Consider the following 26,883-nt stretch of genomic DNA (forward strand, 5'->3'; position numbering starts at 1 on the left):
GCTAAGAAACGAACACAACTGCTGCACGAATAAAACTGCAGGAACTAAAATAAAAGTGATTTCCCTTGACAAATCAATGCACATTCAACAGAACGGACAGACTGGGAGGGAGGGACGAATCGCAGAGCTTACCCATGAAACACAGCAGCAAAATATCTATCAACTGAGCAGGAGACATGCTAATGGAAGGCCTTTGGTATCCAACCTTAAGAGCTTTGTGACACAACCGTTCCTCTGCAACGCCTCAGTCAAACATCTGCCTGTCAGATTGCACCTGTGAAAGTGTCTAATCGAGGAGCTGTGGACGAACACACCGCCTTGTGCGACTGCGACACGGTTTTACACTCTCTCTCTTTCTCCCTCCCTCTCTTGCTCACTGGCTCGCTCGCCCTCCCATTTTTTCCCCTGCACACTCGCATGCTCTCCATCTCTAAAGATGCGCGCCCCTCTCTCTCTCTTTATCATGATTACATCTCTACCCATCTTTGTGCGCTTCTCTTTTTTATCTCTAGGGGATTTGCTTTGTAACTGTGGAGACCTCTCTCTCTCTCTCTGGTGTGAGTGTGTGGGTGCAGGGGACAGAGTTTGTGTGTGAGGATGATGAGGAGGAGGAAGAGCCGTTGGCAGTGGCTGAACTGCGGAAGGTTCTTGATCGAGCCCACGCTGCCTTTCCCACCAACCACTCTTTTCCATCGCGCCCCCTCTTGCGTTTCTCTCATATCTCAATCTCTCGGTTTTCTATTCCCCTCCCTCTTGTTAAAAGTACCGAGCGACTAAATTCATTGCAGTATTACTCGCCGAGGAACATGTTATATTAAAGATGTGATGATAAACCATTCAGCCATGCTGCTCTCTAACACACATTCTGAAGGGGTAAAACATAAGCAAGAGCGCTATATGGGTTTGACAACTTTATTGAATCAGTCCGCTATTAATAGCATAGGGGGATTGTGCCTTTTTTTGTTTGTTTTTTTGCTAAATAGTTATGAAAAGAAGTAATTTTCACCTCATCTTGAAGGGATAGTTCACCCAGAAATTAAAATTCTGTCATCATTTACTCAAGTTGTTCCAAACCTGTATAATTTTTGGGTGAACTATCCCTTTAAATAATTCATTTTGTGGTGGAAATGAATTTCGAACATGTTTGGAACACAATTCTACGGCTAATTTAATAGCTAGGATTTTATGCTTCTTAGACACACAATTAAATCATATTTTCACAACTTAGCATAATTCGATTTTCAGCTTAAATGCACATTATGCAAAAATGCAAAGAAAAAAGAATTAAGTGATCTCAAGCATGCTATCCACTGCAGTGTGGTTATGCTTGACTATTAAAACTTTTAAATAATTGAAATAAAGTTGAAATAATGGGGGGGGGGCATGGGATAACGTAGGAAAATTAGAAATGTTACCTTGGCATTTAACTGAAAAATAAAACTTAAAACTAAAAAAAAAGTAAAATGATAAAAATGACAAAGGCACATAACAAAATTACTAAAACAAACTAAAATTAAAATGATCCACTGACACTAATATCTGCTTGTAACAAAACATTAAACTTTATCACATTAACTTTAACATGATACAATTTTGTCAGGTGCAAAATTGTTTGTAGTGGAAATGATCACACAAATTTATATATAAAAAAAAAAAAAAAATTCACAATAATTATTTGAATGGTTTGAGTTTAACCTAGTATAAATAATTAGAAAAATAAATGATTATGATAACAATTAGATTTTTTTATGTTTTAATTGTTTTTTATGTTTTTAAAGGTTGAGTCTGGGACAAAAATAATAAAACAAAAATTGGCATGTGAAAAGCATCAAAAATAAATTATGAAGGCATGATAAAAAGGAAAAATTTCGGATATATAAAATATGTTCTAATACAAATCAACCCCTTAGAAGGAAAACTGCCCGCAGCAGAAGGAATAAATAATTATGATAAATAATAAAAAAATAAAAAAGTAATGTTTTCAAAGTTTGAGTCTGAGAAAATTGCCATGTGAAAAGTATCAAAAATAAATTATGAAGGCTTTATATAAAAGCTGTTTTAATACAAATCAACCCCTTAGAAAGAAAACTGCCTGCAGCAGAAAAACACTCCTGAATGTCACAGTGCTTCTCTGTACCAGAGTACCAGAGTAACCGCCGCATGCTCAGACTAATGGATGCTAAAGGCACCGTAAACAAACATGTTTATAGAGCTCGGCAGAGCCGTTTAGAGGAATTGAACTGGAGGGTGGACTTGGCCTGCCTCGTTCAATTTTTATAAGCACAACAAAAGATCACACAGCATCACTAGTTCACAGGTCAATTACAGATCAATGCGCCTGACGATGAGGGAAAGAACACATCACAGCGTCGAGCAGCAGGACCGTTGGCACATTCACTGCACAATTCACCGCATCCAATCTAGTTGAACGGATAGTGACGGAACAGCAGTCAACAAATGCCCAGCAGGTGCATCCTGGGAATGTGTCAAGCGAGTGTGTCAATACCTAGGGATGCCGGCGAGGTAGGCGATGAGTCTGCGGAGATCTTCGTGTCGTATTCGGTCGTGGTTAGTTCGTGATGGGAATGTTAAAACCGGACCGCCGCGCTTGTCTCTGCCACCTGGAAAAAGAAGTGAGGAGAAAACACATTAAATCAGCTGATAGTACACTAAATAGGCTTTACTTTGAAAATGCTTCTCCTATCCTATATTCTAGGGCTGTCCCCGAATAATCTACCAAACGTTAGTCGATGACTAGAGGCTTTGTCGACCAAATGTTTATTAGTCTGTTGGTCGCAGGTCGTTAACACAGCTGGTCCATGTGGTAATTATGTCCAGCAGAAAATACAATATCAAACTCATATATGGCTTATCATTAGAAACATGCAAGTACTAGCCTAATGTTAGCCACTTTACACAGCAACTCGCTGTACTGTTAACCTAGATAGATGTTCATGCGGAGTGTGAAAGCGAATTCAGTACCGCGCTTTAGTTTAACTTAACGTGCATTTCTCCACTATACTGCAGAGATGAGAGTCCGTGTCGTCAAGTTTCTTTGCAGCTAACACTCAGAAAATACTGGTTTATAAATAAATTAAAATGTTCAGAGAGTCTCCTTTCTGTTTTTTTCCAACACATTCAAAATCAATGCTTTTGCCCGTGTGCTGCAGTTTTATGCACACCATTTTTTTTTTTTTTTATATACCACCCCTATATATTTAAGCAGTTAAATCAATATCATATACATGTGACTAGTCGACTAATGGTTTAAATGAATAACTACCAGTCGATTAGATTAATCTTTGGTCGGGGACAGCCCTACCATATTCCCAATGTCAAAACCTGAGCATCCAAATCAAAATCAAATCACACCTATCATCATTAAAGGAATACTTCACCAATTAGCATTAAGCTTTGTATCAGTAGAAACCCGGTAGGATTTTTGAGTGACGCAAAAATCATCATTTAGCGTCATCTGAGGCTTTTTTGTCCAGAGGCGAGAGACTCCAGCCAGTAGGAGGAGATCGTCCCGCATGTCTTCAACCCGCCCATAGGGGGATCTCACGATAAAACGCCGTCTTTTCAGTTTCGAGTCGACTAGTAGCCTAGTTGTATAATTTCTCCCGATAATGCCCTCTGTAACTGGTAGGCGTGGCTTGGGAGTGTCCTCGTAGGGCAGCGAAGCAAGTGCATTCTGGGAGTTGTTGTCTTTCATCCACATGAGCCAAAAATACATTTTCTGGCTTTTCTCAGTCTAGAAGGCACCAACTTCTCAAACAATTTAAAATTTCAACTACATAAATGACCCAATTTAAATACACATTCATCTTTCCAGCGGTGAAATACGTGGGTAATACTAATACATTATTTGAATCAGCCTTTGTTATTATATATCTTCATTAGACTATAGTCAAAGAAGACGCCTTGCCTTAGGAATCAACATATGGCACAAATAAAAACTAGTCTAAAAGGTCAGGATGTACAGTCCATTCAATATGCTGCAAACAGCCTATTTTTTCGTGCCAAATTAGTTACGCCATCTATTCTGACTGAAGTCTATTGTCTGTAAAAGATAAAAAAGCATGAATGAAAAACAGTGAAGCTGTGAAGTGCAGCACATTGCTGGACAGGAGAGTCTGACTCAAAACCTGCTTGTTGACAGTCTCGCTCCTGCAATAATCTCATTACTGTTACATCAAGTCAATGTTCTTCAGCGCAGTGTCTTCAGAGAACACCGAATGACAGCGTAGACCGTTTTTAGGAGTAACACTGAGATAATTCAAGACGAGACTCAAAGAGATTTGTTATTCTAACTTACCAGCTCAGTAAATCTTTCTGAATGACTCAGCTCCCGTTCACTTTTTAGACACTTGTAACGAGTATCTCTGAAATAACTTTTCTGAGCTTGGGAAAAATGTGTAGTTTGTAAGTGTGCTGAGGAAAAATGGAGTGTATAAATCTAAGTTTAAGTTCAGTAATATTTGTTTATGTACAATAACTAAAGTACTCATTTTACCAACTCATCGTACTCATTTTATCCAAATGAGTCAAGCTCAGAAGAATGGGTCAAGTCATTCAACAACCAACTAGTTGATAAGTAAGGCTGACTAGTTGTTTTTCTAATTGTTGTTTTAGTTGTATTTGCATATATCTAAAATTGAACTCTTTTTTCAAAGGAACAGCTGACCTAATAAATAAATTCTGTCATTTAATAACCCTAAAATTTTTTCTCATGTGGAAAACGAGAAGATTTTGAAGAAATGTTTCAACTGTTTTTGACCATACAATCAAAGTCAATGGGGCCTAAGGGTGCATTCACACTTGTAGTTTATAGTCCTGGTTTGCTTAGCATTCACACTGTCATTTTTAACACCCAACCTAAAGATACAAAAGAAAAAGACGACTTTTATGACATATTTTGCGACAGAATAGACACTGTGCTAAACGCGCTAGTCGTAAGAGTGTACACTAGGGGTAACGGTACATGTATTCATCCCGAACCGTCGCGAGTTCAGTGCATACAGTCAGATGACGAATACAGTCAGTCACAGGCGATACACACTCCAATCCAGAAGGGGGCGCATGTGGTAATGCAACACTGTTTGCTAACTCCCAAAACAGGAAAAAGAGCAGAAGAAGAGACGATCTATGCACCAACCCAAAACAAGAGTTCAGATGGAACGCAAGAGCTTGCTAGTAGCCTATACACAGAGTTTCGATTCATTTTTTTGTGACGCGTTACACAAACTTCACAGAAAGCAAACCAGGGGTCAGTTGCATAAACATAGCCATTATGTTAAGACTGTGTCTTAAGAACTAGTATGATCAACTAGAAGTTAGTAAGGGGTAATCAGTCTTACTGTTCGATGTCAAATTAGACCAATCTACGTTTTTATGTTACTGACTTTAAAAAGTTATTAACAGAATAAAATTGGATGACTAACTTGTAAGACTAGTCTTAACAGTTTATGCAACTGGCCACAGGACGTCAGAAAACGGCACCCTCACTACTGCAGTCCAGTGATGAAATATGCGTGTGCTGGAAATGGGAAGCCTCAGGTGGCGCTTCACTCGCTCTCTCCTCGTGGAAAGGTGAAGTAGGATCAGACGTACATCGCTCTTTTTCTCCATCTCGCTTATCTTTCCGTCATTTCTTGAAAAAGCATAATATTCAAATTTGTGCATCCACCATTGTCACCGCATGTTAATGACCTCTCACGCACAACAAGTTAATCAAACCAATAACTTTGAAAACAGCCATTGCATTTTACCGGGCAGCACTGGTCAATCTATCAATTAGAGTAACATATAATTGTAAGGAACTTGCATCAAACCGTGGCAGGAATTAATTTTATATAAACAAGGATCTGCTGCAAGGAGACACGGTTCTGTACCGAACTGTAATGGGAAACTCCTGTGACGAAGGTTTTCTTGAGCATTCTGTCCTTTTGGACAGATGTCTTTGGTCCACGTTGCGTTCATATTTTAGTCGAACCGCACCAGAGTTCGTTTGGAAGTGGACAGAGACTCATCTTTTTTGGCATCACAAGGGTTCGGATGGCAGCGTTCACACTTATTCAAATGAACCGCACTTTTTCAAACAGAGCAATCGCACCAGGGTTAGTTTTAATCGAACCAAACCTGCCAAGTGTGAACACCCTAAAACAGCATTGGAATTTGGACCCCACTGACTTTCATTGCATGGACAAAAACACAGACATTCTTCAAAATATCTTCTTTTATGTTCCACAAAAGAAATTCATACAGGTTTTGAACGAAGAAGGTGGGTTAATTAACCCTTTAAAGCTGCTGTCAAACACCATCTTGTTAGCCTGGTTAAAACCAGACCATTCTCAGTAGTAACCGAGTTATGGTCTGGCAAAGCTTCATTAATAACTCATTTCCAAAGGGGTGTCACCAACGGACGTCGCTCAAATACCTCTGGGCGCAATTGGATAGACCTAAAACCAATCAGAGCGATCGTCATTGTGTAAAGCCATATGCTGCGTCCCTAAGTTACACTACGCCATAAAAGTATGTACTCTTTTTGTGAAGAAAAGGTATTTACTTTTGAATGTGTAGCAAAAAAGTAGGCAAGATTTGGGACATACTACTTCGTCATCTTTATCGGACGGATCTGTCGCGTGCATCCTGTCAAGCTGCCCTGTCAATCATCTTGTCACAGTTAAAATCCTCTATTAAATCTAATTTAATTTCCTACCGTTTCAGGGAGAACTGTAGTAGCACGTTCATCTGCCAGTGGGTCTTTCATGGAGACTGTCCTCATGTGTTTGCAACTTGAATATAATAATGCATTTAAAAGTTGGTGCGCTTCACCAACGGACGTTGCTCAAATGCCTCTGGGCGCAATTGGATAGACCTAAAACCAATCAGAGCGATCGTCATCGTGTAAAGCCCACCTCAACGTTTCTGATTGGTGCCGCGATTTCGACGGATTAGAAATGGGCTTGAATGAGCTCTTTGCCAGACTACTTGTAGAGGAAATCTAAATTTGCCGGAAGTTATCTGGGTTTTCCCAGGCTACCATCTTGTAATAAAACCATCAAATTTCAAAACCATTTCTGTCAGATTTCAAATGGGCGATGTGAGGACTATGACATTGTGCACCATGCGTCCTGCATTAGCAACATGGCTCAATTTCTCAAGTGATCATGCTAATTGCTGGGTCGCAGCTCATACTACTATAAAAAACAACTGTGCGACCAACAGTAAAGCTAATGAAGACCTTCACATATACATCTGAGTAGTAACTTTAACCAATACTTATAACAATAACAATTCCTTGAACAACCAAGTTCATTATCATTGAGAACTGACTAATCAATGCATTCCTCCCACTGATCCTCCTCTTCTGTTCATACAGGTTATGTTGCTAAGCCAAAACACTTTGACTCCAGCAACAAACTCGCAGAAGGGCTGGGATATCCATGAGGATTTTCTCCTGCAAATGTGCTGAATCTCACTAATAGAGTGCGTTTGTAATAGGATAATCCATCTTATCCTCTGACGTTAAGGGAATATAAATAAATAAAATGCACATGATGACTGCATGCTTATGCAGAAATCACTGGGCGTTCCCGTTTAGAGCTCTGCGGGTTCACTTCTTCTGCCCTGCTTGTTATTTTGTGCTTCTTGTATCATGGGACATGTGTATGACAGATACTCATCCCTATGTTTCTGAGTCATTTCAGTGCCGGTCTGTTAGTCGTACGACTACAAGAGGCAAACAGAAGTTCAGACAGTGAGTGAGAAGGAGACTTCAGTCGAAATCAAATAATGGCCTGTGACAATGACACATCAACTAAAAATATTGTGGGAATTTGCAGTTAAATTCAGTATAAGACATGACATGTTGGTTCTGTGAATGTGATCAAGGGTTGTTATTGTTAAAACTAAAAGTATTAAAATAGTTCAACATGGCAACATTATATATAAAAGCTAATAATAAAAAAAATACTATAAAAGTATATGCAGCCGATCGGAGACAGATCCGGTTCAGGTCATTTCCCGATTCTATGGAAGCCTGTTTTCGTCTCAGAAAATAAATAAAAAATGAGTGAATAAATAAGATGATAGTTACACCTTTATATCTCAAATTGCAATTTTATCTTTTTTATTTTTTACACTGAGATGAAAACAGGCTTCCAGATTCTCCTGTTAAGATAAATGTAACGAGTATTTTTTAGATTTAACTAGGATGTATGATTTTTCTTGCTATCCTCCACTGATCGTATGTGCAGAACATGCGTTATGACCACTAAACCAGGGCTCGCAAAATTTCAAAATCGCTGGTAGCCCTTCGGGCAGGCACTCTTCAGATTTTGGTAGCCCGAAATGAATTTGACTAGCCCAGATAAAAAGTCAATTTTATTAATCTAGAATATTGGTTAGGAGTCAAAACAATGAATCAAAAACTTTTTCAAAACACAAAATATCAACAAATATGCATCTGGTTCTAACTGAACTGAAAGGTGTGTGGCCAGTATGGAACATGAATCAGTCTGTGTCTGTGGCTCAGCCCCCAATGAGGGTATGATAAAATCAAAAAGTAACACTTTAGTTTAGGGTCTAATGCTCACTATTAAGTTTCATTAACATGCAGATGGCAGGGTTTTATCATCACGGAGGTCCCGAATGTGAGGTAGGCTAGTGAGGGGGGTTCAGGGGCACCCCCGAGAAAATGTTGATTTCTCTGATCTACATATGTGCATTTTAAGATGTTTTGAGGGCCAAAAAAATTGGATAACAATAGCTTTAAATCCATGTAAGAGGGCAGCTGATTATTTTTCTCTCCTCATCAGCATCACACTCCTATTCTCTTTGTTTTTCTCTTGCTCTGTCTCTTCCCCTCCTAAAGCTGAGCTTTGACTGATATAGGTATATATTAGGTATATACTGATATATTTTCATTTTTGTCTGTCAGTGAAGTAAACTTAGGGTCAACTGATAGGTTGATTTAAGAATCATTTTCTCAGACGCATTAATTTACTGAAAGCTACTAGGAAAGCTAGGTAGCCTAACTAAGTTTATTAAATTCATTCACAGTATGTACACATTCATTATTGATCTTATTCCTAATAAAGGGCTTTATAATCAAATAGGTCCTACATTTAAGGTTATTAGGGGGTTCAAATTTTTTATTTCTCTGATATGTCCATTTCAAGACGTTTGAAGGCCAAAAAAGGATAAGAAATAGCTTTAAAACAATGTCAGTGGGCAGTAGATTGTGTCAATACCTGCTCTCACTTCTTATCCATCACTCTTTCTTTTTCTCTCAGTCTCCTCATCTTGCCCTGTCTCTTCCCCTCCTAAAGCTGAAGTTTTTTAATTTACTGAAGGCTACAAATTGCATATTAATTCTCAACATGTACACATTCAGTATTAATCTTGTGCCTAGCATGAAAACGGATTTGTTAATGCTAATGTCCCCTCACAATGACAGTAAACTAATTATTAGTCACGTTACATAGGCCTATTTTCAGTTCAAAATGGCGAGATTCGACAAAAGTATATTCATTTGTCTGATTAATTTTGTCATTCGTTTTACATTTATGACCTAAAAAAGCTGTCAAATATGAAATGTTTAGTTTAGCTACTTACATCTTATCTCGCACTTGGCCGTAAACTGAAGCGTCGAGTCGCTCTGCTCAAATTCGCGCTCTGCAGCTTCTTGTGAACATAAAGCCCGCCTACTTTGATTTGATTGGTCATCTCAAATATTCTGACATTGACAGACCAATGAGACTCAAATTAACACACACACACACACACACACACACACACACACCCCTTTCTGACGTGCGCTCTCTGGCTCTGCTCTGCGCCGCTGCGGATTGAAGATGAAGAACGCGCTGAATCTGATTAAATAACAAAACTGAAGCGAACACTATTTCAGATAGCCCGTCGGGCAGGCTGGTTATGCATTTTGGTAGCCCGACTGGAAAACACAATAGCCCCGGGACGTCGGGCAGGCGATTTTGCGAGCCCTGCTAAACGATATAAAAGACATTTCTGAATGAAAACACAGTTAAAGCAATATAACAGTAGTCAAATCATCAACACACCTGACAAGAAGGCCACTTTTTCTTTTAGGATGGGCAACACTTCCATCGCCTTCATCTCTTCATTCCTGCGAAATCCTGAAAAACAAAAGAACAGATCTCAGTTTAGAGTCCCTGCAAGAATATCATCATCATCATCAGAATTAAGAGTTTGAGTCTGGTCCATTAAAGTGTCTTGAATATACAGTACAGGTCAAGTTTGGCAACATTACTATTTTTAATGTTTTTGAAAGAAGTTTCTTCTGCTCATCAAGCCTGCATTTATTTGATCAAAAATACAGAAAAAAAATGTAATATTGTGATATATTATTACAATTTAAAATAATTGGTTTTCAATTTATTATACCGGTACTTTAAATTATCATTTATTTCTGTGATGCAAAGCTGAATTTATTACTCCAGTATATCACATGATCCTTTAGAAATCATTCTAATATGATGATTCATTATCAAAGTTGGAAACAGTTCTGCTGCTTAATATTTTTTCATAACCTGGGATACTTTTTTAGGATACTTTGATGAATAAAAAGTTAAAAAAAGCAAGTTTTTTAAAAATAGAAATCTTTTGTAACAACAATATACACTACTGGTCAGTAATTTGGGGGCAGTCATTTTTTTTTTTTTTTGGGGGGGGGGAAATAAATCAATACTTTTATTCAGCAAGGATGTGTTAAATTGATAAAAAGTGATAATAAAGAAGATTTATATTATTAGAAAAAAATTTTTTATTTTGAATAAATGCAGTTCTTTTTAACCTTTTATTCATCAAATATATTTGGCAGCAGAACTGTTTCCAACACTCATAATAAATCAGAATATTAATGATTTCTAAAGGATCATGTGATAGACTGGATGTCACATGTGACACTGAAGACTGGAGTAATGATGCTGTAAATTCAGCTTTGCATCACAGGAAAACATTATTTTTTAAAGTATATTCAAATAGAAAACTATTATTTTAAGTTGTAATAATATTTCACAATATTACTGTTTTTTTCTGTATTTTTGATCAAATAAACGCAGCCTTGATAAGCATTAGAGACTCAAAAATATAAAAAAATCGTAATGTTTCCAAACTTTTGACCTGTACTGTATATTTTACATTCTGAATGTAAAGACAGTCCATACAGATAATCATTGCTCTCCTATTCTAGGCATGAGCAGAAACCGCCTCGAGCGCTGGACATCATTCAAGCGCTTTGCATGAGATCAGCAGCAACCTGGATGAAGCATCACTTCTGTTCGCTTGTTTTTATGATTCACAGGTTTGAGTTGACTAGGTTTGCTGAAGCTTTGCCAAAGTGGAGTTAGTCATGCATAGCCAGCAGACTGACTTGAGTCTTTCAAAGTGCCTAGCCTCACAATCACGAAAACGTAATAAACGAAAGCGTAAAATCGGATATACACTATCGGTCAAAAGTTTGGAAACATTAAGGTTTTTAAAAGTAGTCTCTTAATGTCACCAAGGCTGCATTTATTTGATCAAAAATACAGTAAAAACAGTAATACTGTGAAATGTTACAATTTCAATGAACTGGTTTCTGTTGTAATACATTTTAAATATCTTATTGTAATATATTTTTAATTATTGAAAATAAATATTGTTGAAATAAAACAGGTTGTAAAATTACTAAACCGAAAAAAGGTAAATTATACCTTTAAATTAAATAAAATTATATTATATTATATTATATATATATATAGTATTTTTTATCTTTTTTAAACTTATTCAAAAATACGAACTAAAACTGAAATAAATATAAATTTAGGCTAAATAAATGGTAAAATAATGTCTAAGTTCTAAAATTGAAGTACTAAAATGAGAAACTAAAATAAATAAAAAGGTAAATAAAAATATTTTAAAAAACATGATAAAAGCACAAAAAATGAGAAACTAAAATTTAAATAAACTAATTAAAAAATTGTACAAGTACTAAAACAGTATACTATAACAGTATAAAATAAGTACTAAAATGACAAACTGAAATAAAAAAAATCACGGTAAATAGGAATATTTAAAAAAAACAAAACATGGTAAATAACTTAAGAAATACTAGCTAGGTTGCAAACTGAAATAAGATCAATTAAAGCGAAATAGAAAAAACAAGACAAAAAAAAATTCTCATAAATTGACTAAAACTTAAGCAAAAAATTCAAACAAAAACTGTATATAATGTCAATACAAAATATGGTATTAGTTCATGATCTTCTAGGATGCATTTTAGAGCACTACGGCGAGTAAAGCATGGATACGGATGGCTGAGTTGAGACTCCACTCCTACTATCTCTTCATCCCAGGGCTGCTAATTGAGCATGAAATGTGGTTGAAGGAGCCGATCCCTCCTACACACACACACACACAGCGCTGAGATAGAGGGATGATGTCATTTATCCATTTTCCTGCGATGTTTCCCTGTGGTGTCTCAGCGCCGCTCTCTGCACAAAAGAACACCTTTCTCTCTGTCACTCTGCCTCATTCCCTCCCTCTCTCTCTCTCTCTCTCTCTCTTCTATACATCCCACTGGAAAGTTTGTTTTTCCACCACTGCTACTGAGACCATGTGATCTAAAGAAAACATGGAACGTTCCGCACACTACTTGTACAGTTGTGAAGTATTTCTTTAAATCGCTGTATGTTATCAATTATTCATACGGTAGGAGTTATTTATAGCAGAACTTCCGAGCTGCTCACGGTTGTGAATGTACAACGATCTTTTTTAAAGCCTGGTCCTATAACACAAAACTATCAGATGGTTTCAGAAGTATCACAATATAAAGCATGAGTTGCAATGCAATGTGTTTTGTCCTGTGAATCTCACTGTATGGAAGAAAGCAGCTCCTACTCCGACATTCCTCTTTTCTGTTCCAAAGCCATATTATATATTACAATATTACTGTTACTCTTTATATTATTCATGATATTACAAATTATATATATGAAATGTTATGTAATTTATTATAATTAGATATAGAGTTTAACAGATGATATCTTGAGTAATAAATACAACATAAAATACATATAATATAATTAATGTGTATTTATATAATAATACAAATATATTAATATATTTTTATTAAAAAAGAATAAAGATTATTAGACTTTTAATGTTTTATTCATATTATTCATGATAATACAAATTATTTATAGAAAATCTGTAATTGATTAATATTTATATTATTCATGACATTACAAATTATACATGTATACAATATTAAATGTTATATAATTTGTTGTAATTAGATATATCATTTAACAAATGGTAATTGAGTAATAAATACAACACAATAATTAAAAAACTAAATCATTATAATTTAAATAATATGTATTTGTAATAATAATAATAATAATAATAATTTATTTTCATATATTTTTATTTAAAAAAGAATAAAGAATATTAAACAATGTTGTATTTATTATTATTCATGATAATACAAATTATTTATAGAAAATCTGTAATTGATTAATATTTATATTATTCATGATATTACAAATTATATATGTGTATATATATATATATATATATATATATATATATATATATATATATATATATATATATATATATATATATATATATATATATATATATATATATTAAATGTTATGTAATTTGTAATTAGATACATAATTTAACAAATGGTATTTGAGTAATAAATACAACACAATAATTAAAAAACGAAATTATAATATAAATATGTATTTGTAATAATAATAGTAATAATAATAATAATTTATTTTTATATATTTTTATTTAAAATAATAAATAATTGTTTAAAATAAAGAATATTAAACAATGTTGTATTTATTATTATTCATGATAATACAAATTATTTATATATGAAATGTTATTAATATTATATTAATTATATTATTAATTTGTTATAATTAGATATATAACTTAACAAATGGTATCTTGAGTCAAAACTACAACACAAAATAATTATTTAAAAAACGAAATAAAAAATTATTATTATTTATTAAAATGTATTATTATTATTTATTATTATTATTATTATTTATTAAATAATATATGTTCTATTTAAAAAATATATATATTAGACTTAATTATAATTTGTAAATGCTCCAAGACTAGAATTGGAAAAATTGCAATATATTTGAGGGAAACACAAAGTGATTCTGATGTGTGTTTTCCAGTTCTGAACAGCATGTGTGTGGTTAAATGTGGAGGCTGGGACAGTTTCCAGACAGTGCTGCTGGTCAGACGGGCTCAGATTCAGTAACAGCTCGACTTTAGAGAAAGAGACGAGGGTTTCGGTTCTCCGCATCCCTGTGTGTGTTTATATGCATGAGTGTGTGAGGAAGAGATCCCACACTCTTCCCTCAGGCTCCGAGAGAGACGGGCCGCGGGTGTGCTGGGGCATATGAGGTTCTCACTTCTGCAGCTGGATGATGTAAATGTGTGTGTGTGTGTGTGTGTGTGTGTGTGTGTGTGTGTGTGTGTGTGTCTGTAGTCGAACAGGAGAGGGTGAAGCACATTTAATAACGGCTCACAATATGAATCCAATGACTCTCTGAAGTGAGAGTCAATCCGAAAACACAGATGCGCTTCCGTAATAGAAAGACATACATGCACATGTAGTTTGATAAATGAAAACACATCAAACTTGTATCATATGTTCATACAATAACCCAAGTCAAAAACCCTGGCCTATATCTTTTGTATTTTTAGAATAAAGATATGATTTCATTTAATGATAACAACAACAACAACAACACCACCACATTTTTAACTATAACCCACATTCTAAAACCCTAGACCCAGGGCTCAACGCTTTTCTGGATTTTTTACTTGCCCTGCCAAAATTTTCACTGGCCCCAACACAAAAAAATGTATAAATAAATTAAAGAAAATAAAAAAGGCTTAGTTATTGTTTTAATTGTTTTTGATCCATGTAACCTTAATAAATAAGGTTATGACACCAAAAACCTCTAGCTTAACTTATTATTACAAATAGTATATTATGGGCAAAAATGGGTTAAATATCACATTAAATTCTAACATTGTAACATAATGTAAAAACAAAAATAATGATTTTATTTTTAAATTCACTAAACTAAAAATTCAAATAAATGAATGAAAAAATGAAAAACAAAAGTCCCATTACAATAGTCACTTTACAGTTACTGCTATCATAAAAATACACTTAACATTCTTCATTTATTCTAAAAATTTTTATATTTTAGCAATATGTATATTTTAGTCAGAATTATTGTACTCCTTTTTTATCGCGCTCCTTCTGTTTTTTGTGCATATTTTTTATATATATATATATATATAAATAATAATAATATATATATATAGGCAATAATAATAATAATAATAATAATACATATTTTAACCATAACCTACATTACCAAAACAAACCTTTTTTATTGTTGAATAAAAATAGTTAATAAAAAATTGTTTTGACTATAACAAATTCAAAACCCTATACCATTTGTATTCCAATCAAAATATTTAATCTAGCTCTAATATGAATATAAATAATAATCATAACATCAAAAATTAATCATAACCCAAATTCTAAAACCCTATACTTTTTGTTTTGTTTTTAATACAAATATTATTTTATTCAATAATAATATTAATAGTAATACAAACTTACTTTTTTAATTTCAAAATTATTCATTACTTTATAATCCGTTTTTTCAACTGAGGCCTCTCCTGGATGTGCGTCAGGTTTAAAAAGCTTCTAGCTGACACACTCAAGGTTACAACCCGCAATCTAATCATTCTGGCTTAAAATGGGAGTTTCTGCAAGGCTAATAATTTCCTTTATCACATATAGATTTTACATTAATCTACTCGTTTCCTCGCCAATGACAGAAGACAAAGAAATGACCTCCATCTCACATCAGAAGGGGCTCGTAAGGAGATTCCCAACATATTCCCTCACCCGTTTCACAGCCGTGCCGCTGTCCTTCAAGCTTTTGCATGCTGGGTAACGGGATATTTCACTAACATCCAAAATACATCATTTCAGCATCCAGACCACAGAAATACAACAAACCACTTCAACAAATAGAGACATTACGCTTGGAGAAAATCAGACGGCTATTCTTTTCCCAGAGCTGGGAGAGCTCTGAATGTGGTTGGGAATTCACAGTCCGTGGAAAAAGAACTGAGGAAACTAGGGGGGAAAAAAGTGAACAGATTTAGAAGGGAAACTTCGAAAGTGCACCATTGCACCGAGGGACTGTTCTTAAGTGACGTGAAGGTGAAACGTGGGTGAGTTTTAAACCAAACAATTAAAAAAAGGAGGAAGAATGTGCCGTGAAATCAATCTGTATCAGCGCATCAGTCGGTTCCTCCGAACCCAACCTTAATGATTATTGTTCATGGCTTATCAGGTATCAGAAAGAGAACAGACAACAGAGAGTAGCCTATCTGTTTCCAGGTAATAGGTTGCTGATCTTCCCGATACTGAAGAAGTAATGGCTCGAGATAACAACAATAACTACAGACTTCAAACAATGGCATTGCTTCACACACACCAGCAACTGTTTTCTCCACATCCAAACCGTAGAGCTGCAGATTTCTGGTAGATGGCAGCAGAGCGGACACACGGATCAACACTACTGTGATGAGAGGATGGAGAGAGAAGAAGGGAACAACAGAGACGATGTAATGGATGTAGAGCACACAGAGACAGAGTTATGAAAAGAAAGAAAGCAAAACGCATGAAAAAAGCAAGAAAGAGGATCATATATGACTTGTATTTATACATCAACGTATTATTTATTGTACTGCTTTTTCATTTTATATATACATTTTTAATTATTAGTACATTTAGCAAGGATGCATTAAACTGATCAAAAGTGACAAAGACATTAAAAAAAATCTATTTCAAATAAATGCTGTTCTTTTGAACTTTCTATTCATCAAAGAATCTCGAAAAATGTTTCCATATTAGGCAAATATTAAGAATATCAAGTTTGTATATTAATTAATATTAAGTATCAAAGTTTTCAACATTGATAATAATCAGAAATGTTTCTTGAGCATCAAATCAGTATATTAGAATGATTTCTGAAGGATCATGTGACACTGAAGACTGAAAATAAAGCTTTGATCACAGGAATAAATTACATTTTAAAATATATTAAAATAGAAGACAATTGTTTTCAATTGTAATAATATTTTGCAATATTACTGTTTTTTTACTGTATTTTGATTAAATAAATGCAGTCTTTGTGAGCATATAAGACTTCTTTCAAAAAGATCACAATCTTACCAACCTCAAACTTTTCAAAGGTAGCTGCAAAGTTTTAAAGATCAAAGTGAACGACAAATAAAGTTAGTGTCTCCTAAATAAAGAATCGATTCCGAACAGCCGAAACAAGTCATAAGCAATTCCAGCCTCACTTCCTGTTACAAACCTGCGTAAACAACGTAACTAATTTGCATAATGCCAGCCTATGGTCAGCCACTGCCTGCTCGCGAATGACGTCTACTTTGACTCGCTCTCAAACACCGTAGTTGTATTTGAGACTGGAGGAGTTTGGTTCGTGTTGTTGATAAAATGCTTTTTCCTGTGAAAATTAAAGTGTTTTTTGACTTCAGGTGCATGTAAACCTATTGTAGGAGACTCCAAAACAAAATAAGAAATAATAGGGGAACTTTATATGGCGACCAATACAACAACTGCATTCGCCTCGACTTCTTTAAATGACACGACCCTATTCAGAAAGTCAGTGCACAAAGATGGAGTTTCCCAATGAACGTTTTAACATTGTGGTGTTTCATGTGCCCTCAATCTCATAAATACAATCATACAAGAATCTAGACACAGACTGGTCTCATATTTCTCTTCCCTTCACACTTCCTTACTGTGGGTCAGACTGAAACACACGAGGGTCACGGGTTCAACGAGCGTGTGTGTGTGGAAGCCGCTAATGACATGACCCATTCTGCCGGCCACGTTACTGAGCACACTAATGAACCCCGCCGTCCCACACCAGCCTCACACGACTAATGACTCCACTCATTCGGTCATTTCCAACTGGTCCTGATTCCTGATAAATGAACAGAAGACAAATGAATCATAATGGACTGAGCTGATGTGAAAAGGTCGGCTTCAGATTCAATTCCAATTTTGATTCGATTCACTCATGAACAATCATAATATATTTGGGCCTGCTATAGTGCATCACTGAACAAATGTTAAAGGGGACCTATAATTCCTTTTTTAACAAAGTCTTGATTTTGTTTTTGGGGTCTACTAAAATGTTTCCATGATTGAAAGTAAAAAAAAAAAAAAAAAGTTCACATTTGACATTGTTGCAGCTCCTCTCTTCCCAGTCTGTCAGTAACACTGTTTAGTTCCTGTTTCTATGAGGCCCCTCCTTCTGAAAAGCACAATGTGCTCTGATTGGTCGGCTGGACCAGTGAGTTGTGATTGGTCGAGCACTTCGAGTGTGTTTGAGGAATGTCCCGCCCCCTAACCATAACTGAGTTTCAACACGCTACTAACTAACTCAACCAGGCCTCGCCCTTTATTTTGCATATTTATTGGGCGGGAATTATTTAAATGAGAAATATTGTGACATGCTCCTTCCCAGAAGAAAACTCCAGACTAAAATAGAGGCGTTTTAATACTGGACTGAAATGAAGATTACTATTAATCAGCAATGCTTTCGTAAAACTGCAACTAGAAGAACTGTGTGTATGTAGTCCTGTTTAAAGCCATTTAAACATGGATATATTGGCATCTGTAAAGGTTTTACATTTCCACCCTGTGTAACCTCACATCAGTCAGGTCAGATTAAATCACTTCAGCGCCGCTGACCTGGCTTCTTACCGGCGTGTAGCTTGCGTCTGAATCTTAGCAATTAGCCTATTAACCTGAGGAGCTCCAGAGGATTGAGATATCAAGAAGACAACCCATATGACCTGACCTGTCACCCTGCGAACAGCTGAAGAACTGGGTTAACACTTGAGATGGTGAATATAACCTACAGGCCACCGGTGGAGCAATGGGAATGTTAGGGATTCAAGACACAGATGACCAGGAGACACTAGGGGTGACCACCGTGGAGCTTTACACCAAGTCCTAACTAGTTGAAACACAAAGCGTCAAACAAACAAAAAGAAGAAAAAAAAACAAGAAATGGGGAAAAAAAAGCGTTAAATAAATTAATGAGTCAAATTGGACACAATGGGTCAAATGGGACAAATTGAAAAAGCTCATCTCCAGAAAAAACAATTAAAAAAAATGAATAAAATAAAATAAAATAAAAACTGTAGTCTTCTGCTTAATTGGGAGACATATTTTTAAGGTTTAGTTTATGTCTCAGTCAGAAACCGTCATTTGCTACTTTGCTACTACTTGTAAGTCAGAAGTAGGCAGTTTCATGGAAGGAGACACTTTTATTAGACCAATATTTTTGGTGCATTTTACTAGAAGGCCTGTATAATTTAAACATAATCCTGCTAAACAATTCTGTCAACTTCTAGGAACACAATAGCATGTGTGGATGTCTTCAAAGCGAATCAGATTTTGATTTTAATTACATGTACATGCATTTAACTTTCATCTACAGCAGACCTCACAGAGCCCAAGGTCTTCTCATGTTGACACAGTTAACGTCATAAAGCACGTTACCAAACAGGGTAACATGAACTCTGCAGGACTGAAGTGTACTTACAGTTGACAAACTGAATGAAAAGGTCAGCTCAGCTGGCTGCATTACAGACTATGATGTGCGTGAAGCGTGAAGGGAGAGTCTTTTAGCGTGAACACAAAGCCTGTTTTTCCTACTGTAATGTGATCAAGGGTGAGGAGCACTTTCAGCCTCTGTTCTCCAGGACAGTGAAGCACATCAGACTGGTAAGAGGGAAAAATGCCACGTTGCAGAGTATTTGGAGCGCAGGACTAGCTCAAAGTTCACAATACTGGCCTTAACACACTCAGATTGAACAGCAAATTATAACACAAAACGGCCCTCAAGAATGAAAAAGCGAGCAAAACTCTCAGTATCTACACACAATTCTCTAAACGGGTTTGTTTTGACAGTTCCATGCCAATCATTGTCACAAAGAGGCAGATCTTTGACTCTAGATTACCATAAATATAAGCCGGGCCTAAAATTAACATCCACCAAGCGCCAATTGAAAGTAAAAATTGGCGCTGGAGAGTGCAGTTGTAGTCTAAATTATTCAACCCCCATTGCAAATCAGATTTATTGGCAAAATTAACAGACTTTGAGCTGTTTGCAACCAAATCAAACAAAAGTAATTGAATTAGCTCAACACAACAAATGTTTTCCCCTCACAACAGCACAAATCTGCAAAACAAGTGGTTCATTAGCTGCACCAGGTGTGCTTGAGCTAGAACACATGAAATTTTTTGAACTAGCTAGGTTTGTTGAGTGTCACGTTTGACTGCATGTTAGAAATAAGTCAAAAGTATAGTCCAAAAAGTTAAGAGAAAATATCATCGCCCTTCACATAAAAGGAACAAAATACTAAAAGATAGCGAAGGCACTTAAAGGGTAACTAAACCCCTGGTCAGAGCCTGACTCCACCCACTGGCAATATTTGAAAAATGCTAGAAAAGTGGGCAGACCCCAACGGAGATAGAGGGGACGAACCGTGAGCGGGGGGCGTGCACCTGAGACCTGCTGTCAGACTCTCTAAAATGGAGAGTTTGCTCACAGGGTCGCAAGACGACGTAAAGTACATGCATCTGATGAGTTTTATCGAGTTGATGTCAATAGCGCGCGCTCTCTTATAGGCATTTTCATATTTTGCCGCTATGTGAAAAAATCCAGCAAAATGCACCGACGCGTTTGTCGACCCCAGAGGATTAACTTTAGCCTAACCATAAATTGTGATTAAAATATATATGATCACTCACATCAAGACGCCGCTGCGGTGGTGGAGTCCATGCGGGAGGAGCAGCGTTTGGCACTGCGTCGCTTTTCAGCGCGAGCTGTGTGGAGAAGCCCATTTCCACCTCTATTGCGTTGGAGAAGCAATCCTGCGTTAAATGCAGGTTTCACACTCACGGTCTTCCAGGCCAAGTGCATGCAAACACTGGCGCCTAATTTCCAAGTCTGCTGGAAAGCTATGCAGTCAACCAGCAACACTACACCTAAGTACCCTCCTGCCCACTGTATAATACAGATAAATCTACGCTAGCTCGTACCAAGGGCGTGGTGAGCTGGAACCTGCTTACGTCACTTGCCACCGCTTACGTCACTTGCCACCGCTTACGTCACTTGCCACCACAACATCCAATAGGAAAATTCAACTGCAGTAGTCACCGTTCAACCTTAGGAGGGCAGCACTCAGACGTTTTTACACCATATATTTTAGAATTAAAACACTTTATACCCAAATGTCAAAAAAGTTACTCAAATCAATGAACAGCACTAATAAAGCCCCATTCTTACAGATCATTAACTAAAAAATTTTGGTTTAGGGTTTAGTTACCCTTTAATGTTCCTAGAGACGCCGTTGGAAGCATAGTTTGCAAGTTCAAAGTGAAGTTCTATGCAATTATGTTTATAGAATTTTTTTTATATACATTTCTAGTTTTAACTTAATTTGTTGCTCAGATACTCCACTTTAAAAGAAAAAAGTATCAGCAGAATGCAAAGTGACCCACATTTGGTTTTCGACCACTGAAAATGTGTTCAAATTACAAGTGTTCCCATGGAGCCACACTGAGATCCCCACATCTGTGGGATTGAACCATATAGGGCCTTTAAAATGATAATACCAAAAGAAAAGTTTGTTAAGAACCAGAATCTAAAAGGATATTAAGATATATGCTATTTAATACTTCTTTAGTTACATGCATGCAAACTTAAGAGGAAAAAACACAAGAAGTGCATTTTCCCATATTTGAACTTTCACTGTTGGCATACAATGCAACAAAGATTGCTAAAGTCAACAGATTTGACTAATAGACCTACAAATCTCTGTGTGAAATTAAAATAATGATGCTGCCATCTTTCTGAAGTCATTTTTACTCCCTGTAATTTGGCTCAAAATCTAGTAGTATTACTCATAGTATAGTAGTATTAAAAATAGTGCATTACTCAGTAAATATACATCCGTGACATTTAGTATTCTGGCTTTCTTATTCATTTATGTATTTCTTTCACCAGAAAAAAATGATCAAAATCGAAAAATTTAGCCAAGGACCTCTAGTTGAGTTGACACGGATATGACCCTGTTTTCATGGCCGGTAAAAAATATTTATGGTGGGTAATTTACTTAAGTCACCGCCGGCCATTGGCAGGTGTGGCAAAAAGTAAGTTTTAGGCCCTGGATATTTACAGCGAATGAGAAGAGTGAGTGAGAGGAGGCGGGTGTGTGTCAAACTGTCAATTTCGAAAGAAAAGATAGGGCAAGAACATGCAAGCTGGTATCGATTCTGCAGAAAAGGAGTATTGGAGTATTTCAACACAGAAACTGAAACAGAGGGGAGTCGCACTCACAAGACACAGACTATTTCTGTCCTCCCTCTCCATCAGTCTGTCCTTTTTTCTGTCATCCCCTCCTTTCCTATAGACTTCTTGTCTGCACATCTTACACCTTTTTTATCTCAGCCTCTTTCACTCCTGATGTCTGAACTTTCTATTCTCCATCTATACAGTAATAATCAATGGCTGAGGCAAGCACCGGCTTTGTCCTGCACAGTCCTGTTGAGCTACAGACATAAAAAATACTTTAAAGCAACTTTTAGTTTTGCGATCCGATCACTGAAACCACATTCAGAGGTCATCGGAAATGCATGTATAAGAACATCCAAACCCACTTCCTCCTGTCAGAAGCACAACCACAAACACTGACACAATATGTGCATATTTAAGAAGAAAACATCAGACAAAACTTCAATGATCCAGTAAAGATTGTTTGATTAGGGAGACATCCAAAATGTGGCCCGGAAAAAGGCTGGGAACCACTGGACTGGTTGGTTGTTTGATGACTAGTTGAAAAAGGAGATGACAACTTCTCTCCCACCATACTGAGACTAGAACAGTGAAAGGGGATATTTAGACAAGAGAGAGAAAGATGAGGATAAAAATAAAGAGAGAAGCAGCTAAAATCACAGTGGGAATACAGACAATTAACCTGCACAGACACATCAGGAGAGCAACCTCAATGTGGAGGAGTGAAGATGCAATTATTCTTCATCAATCAGTCATCTGTCCCTAAATGGTCCCTATACACTTCATATATAATTATGACAGAAGCAGCATCTTCTCATACCTATTTATGGTGCAAAGCAGAAGTACCTAAGAAAATATTGTTACTGACCAGCTCTGCAGTGATTTCATCGTCCAGCCCAGTTCAGGTCTCATCCAATAGTGTCAGTGCATTCAAGTCAATAATATTGTTAACTTAACTAAGCAAGCCAGAGGTGACAGTGGCAAGGAACCCAAACTCCATCAGGTGACAGAAACAGAGAAAGAGAACAACCTTGGGAGAAACCAGGCTCAGTTGGGGGACCAGTCCTTCTTTGGCCAAATGAACCAACATGATGCATTTATGATTCAAGTTCCTTCTGCCTGAAGATTGGTATACATCATGCCAGCATATTATATTATATTATAATGGTCTGATTAAACCCACAAGCCTTTATTTTGTATAACAGAAGACTTTTGACTATCTTTATGTACTTAACAACAAAATGTACAAAATGTGATTAAATTTTAAACTGCAAAATTACTGATCAAATATTGATGATTAGACGATTAATAAATCGCAACAGGTCTACCGATTTTACATTTTTCGTAACGTATACCTTGCAAACCAAGTTTTGCAAGGTCCAATCCAGAACCCAACTAAATCTGCTAGTCATTCTGCTTGGCTAGTAGCATGAACGGTTTGAACTAAGACGCACCCCTTATCGTTTCACCAATGAAGAGTGTTATCCACAGATGGTGGTTGGTATCAAATGTGCCCATGCCCAGCGTCAAAGCTTTACCTGGCAGCTGAATCAGTGTGTTGCCCGTCTGTGCGTACTGCCACCTGTGGTTGTCCAAAAGTGACGCCACATTCCCGTTCCACCAGCTGGACAGTGAATCGGTCTCCTCAACAACACCACAGTGCAGGTACATGACTACAACTTCTGCCACTCCACTGAGAGGGAACGCCAAAGACTCGCTGGGATTCCTGAACGGCTCATGTGAACCACCTTGAAACTTTCGCCTCAACGTTCCTCAAGCTGTGGGAAGCGATAGTTTGGCTCTGCGTGAAGACTGTGCTCCTGCTATGCTAAACCCTGGCATATGTAAGCCCCTGCTAACAGTCGTCTCTGCTGGATTTAGAGGAGAGCAGGCTTTGTCCGGGACTGTTGCTAATCTTAATACTCCACAGAGTGAGTTTGACCTGAGAGGGGTGGGCCAACACATCCCGACAAGTTCATTTACCATTTCCCAACCACAGCAGGGTTTCCTAAAATCACATTAATAAGTGCTCAAGTCTTCAATGGTTTGAAGCATCGTTTTAAAAGGCACACTATGTAGTTTCCATTTTTCTCAAACAGCCCATAGACCCTCCCCTCGAAAGTAATCAGGACAGAAGCGGTCGAAAGTGGACAAAAGAGACGGATTAAAACACCAGGTGTAAACGTGAAAGTGTCTCCCTCATCTACTTGAGATCAGATCGACCAAAACACATCTTAAAAGGCACACTATGCAGTTTCTGTTTTTCTCAAACTGAGTACTTGCATTTAACGCTACTGTCGTAAACACTACTTGCGCAGAGCCGTCTCTGCACTCTTCCGACCGCGCTTTCTTCGTCGACTCTGCCATGATTCACGTCTGAAATGCATGCTAGAGTCTTCTTCATTTGTAGCTGATGTATGTGACGCCGTGCCGTAAAGCAAGTCGCAATTCTCGCGAGATTTGGCGGGGCGCCACCTCTCAAACTTGCATTGCTGGTTTTGCCAGCGGCGTCCGCCCCTGCTTTGCTATCGGGATGATTCGCCCTGCTACGAGTTTGTTTACCATCTAAATTATTTCAAAGCTGTTATATTAAGGTACAAATCTTGCATAGTGTGCTTTTAAAGACACATGCTCTCTTTCTGATTTACAAACTACCAAATGGTTTAGAGGGAAAACAAAAAGGGGAAACTTAAGTATGTTCAAGATAAATCCTAAATTTATCAGGAAACGACTGCTCAAACTAGTGGATTACACAGAAGCTGCTTAGAAAGTGATTAGCTCAGGCGTCCTCTCTCAAGCCTGCCCACAACAGACAACAGAAGGCCTTTAGAAATGAAGAGACCTACACTACTGGACAGTGAAAACAGTCTTCATGTGTGACATTCAGCTAATAAAACTGAGCTAAAGGATAACAAGCCATTTATTGCGCAAACAAAAAGGTACAGGATTCAAATAGTAACGCACAAATTAATCTGGCCAATACACCTGATGATAACTTTTTGTTGTTGTTATTAATCAGGCAATATTAAAGTTATATTTTGGTCTCAATAAATTAAAATACCAAAAAAAAAAAAAAAAAAAAAAAAAAAAAAAAAAATATATATATATATATATATATATATATATATATATATATATATATATATATATATATATATATATATATATATATATATATATATATATATATAAACTAAAAAAAAAATATATATATAAGGTTTTTAAAGTTTATCTTTGATCAAAATTCTATATCTAAATGTGATCTCACTTCATAAAAAATAAGGTTGCTACGATTGATCGTTATTAGCCGATAATAACTTTATAAAGTTTGATCAGTGGTCTCTATAAAGGCCAGAAGCCTGGCAAACACGGCAACCCGACAGCAATGACAGCAAGAAACTAGAGCTGTGATTTTAGTGCATTTCTTTCCTTCATAGCCCAGACGTAACATCCAAATCAGCTAAATCAGTGATTTATCAAAAAATACAGTCTACGGTCGCTAAACTGAAGGACGTGCTTGATAATAAAAAAAATGCATTAAGCCGAGAAAGTGATTCTGTTCCCTCTGTGCGCGCACTCCGAGAACATGGACAAGCAAACGGTTAAAAAGCAAGCACATTGTTGTTAGGAATAGTTGGCCTATTATTTATTTCGGTGATCGGTATCAGTGATCGTATCGACCAATATCACCCCCAAAAATCCTGATCGTAATACCCGTAATTAATCATAAAAATCAACTGAAAAGTAAAGAGTCCTCAAGACATCACAGTCCATCAAAAAAAGCTTCAGCGATAAAGGGCAAGATGGGCATAGAGGAGGATCTTCACCTATTAACAAAAACTTATGGGTTAGTCTGGGTGGCCTATTTCAATCAATTGTTTTAAGTGTTAGACATCACAACACTATAGTATACAGTAATGCATGTGTGATGAATGAATCATTGGTGTTGATACCACATTGTGATGGGTGTTGTCTAGCCCTGAAATTAAATAGAGGAAATGGAGAAAGCAAGTCTGCAAATCAAGAACAGAATCTTCCTCTTTCAATACAAATGCAAAAACACGCACACATACTTGAACAACCCTGCTAAACAAAAGACCCAAGGTGTCTATTACAAAAAAAAAGAGTTCCAATTGTTTAAAGCCATTTATATTTAATTTAAAGAAATGAAGGAGGTCCGTTTGCATGGCGTGTTGTACGGCTTGAATAAGGAAGCTCATTGTGTTCATCTGTTGCGGATTGTAAAGGGAAACCTGAACAGGTTACTGGAATAATCCAATTTCAAGAAACAAAACAGAGGAACAAAATGGCTTTTATTACATGCATGTAATAACTCGTGTTGAAAAACACATGGTTTTCCATGTCTACTTGTACT

General features: G+C 36.5%; 1 protein-coding gene across 1 annotated transcript in view; it reads right to left on the reverse strand.

Annotated features, from left to right (window-relative positions):
* Nucleotides 1-2,499: 2,499 nt before the first annotated feature.
* LOC308697377 (triple functional domain protein-like) overlaps nt 2,500-26,883 on the reverse strand; it is a gene marked incomplete at its 3' end in the record, with an annotated part of 62,356 nt that continues 37,972 nt past the window's right edge. Inside the window, exons 3-4 of the mRNA XM_081376556.1 lie at nt 10,086-10,160; nt 2,500-2,621 (exon numbers count right to left, since the gene is read on the reverse strand). Coding sequence (XP_081232682.1) covers nt 2,500-2,621; nt 10,086-10,160 — 197 coding nt within the window. The remainder of the gene's footprint in view (nt 2,622-10,085; nt 10,161-26,883) is intronic.

The sequence above is a fragment of the Scardinius erythrophthalmus genome (genome assembly GCF_964197995.2).
Source record: "Scardinius erythrophthalmus genome assembly, chromosome: 10".
In the NCBI taxonomy this organism is placed as follows: domain Eukaryota; kingdom Metazoa; phylum Chordata; class Actinopteri; order Cypriniformes; family Leuciscidae; genus Scardinius; species Scardinius erythrophthalmus.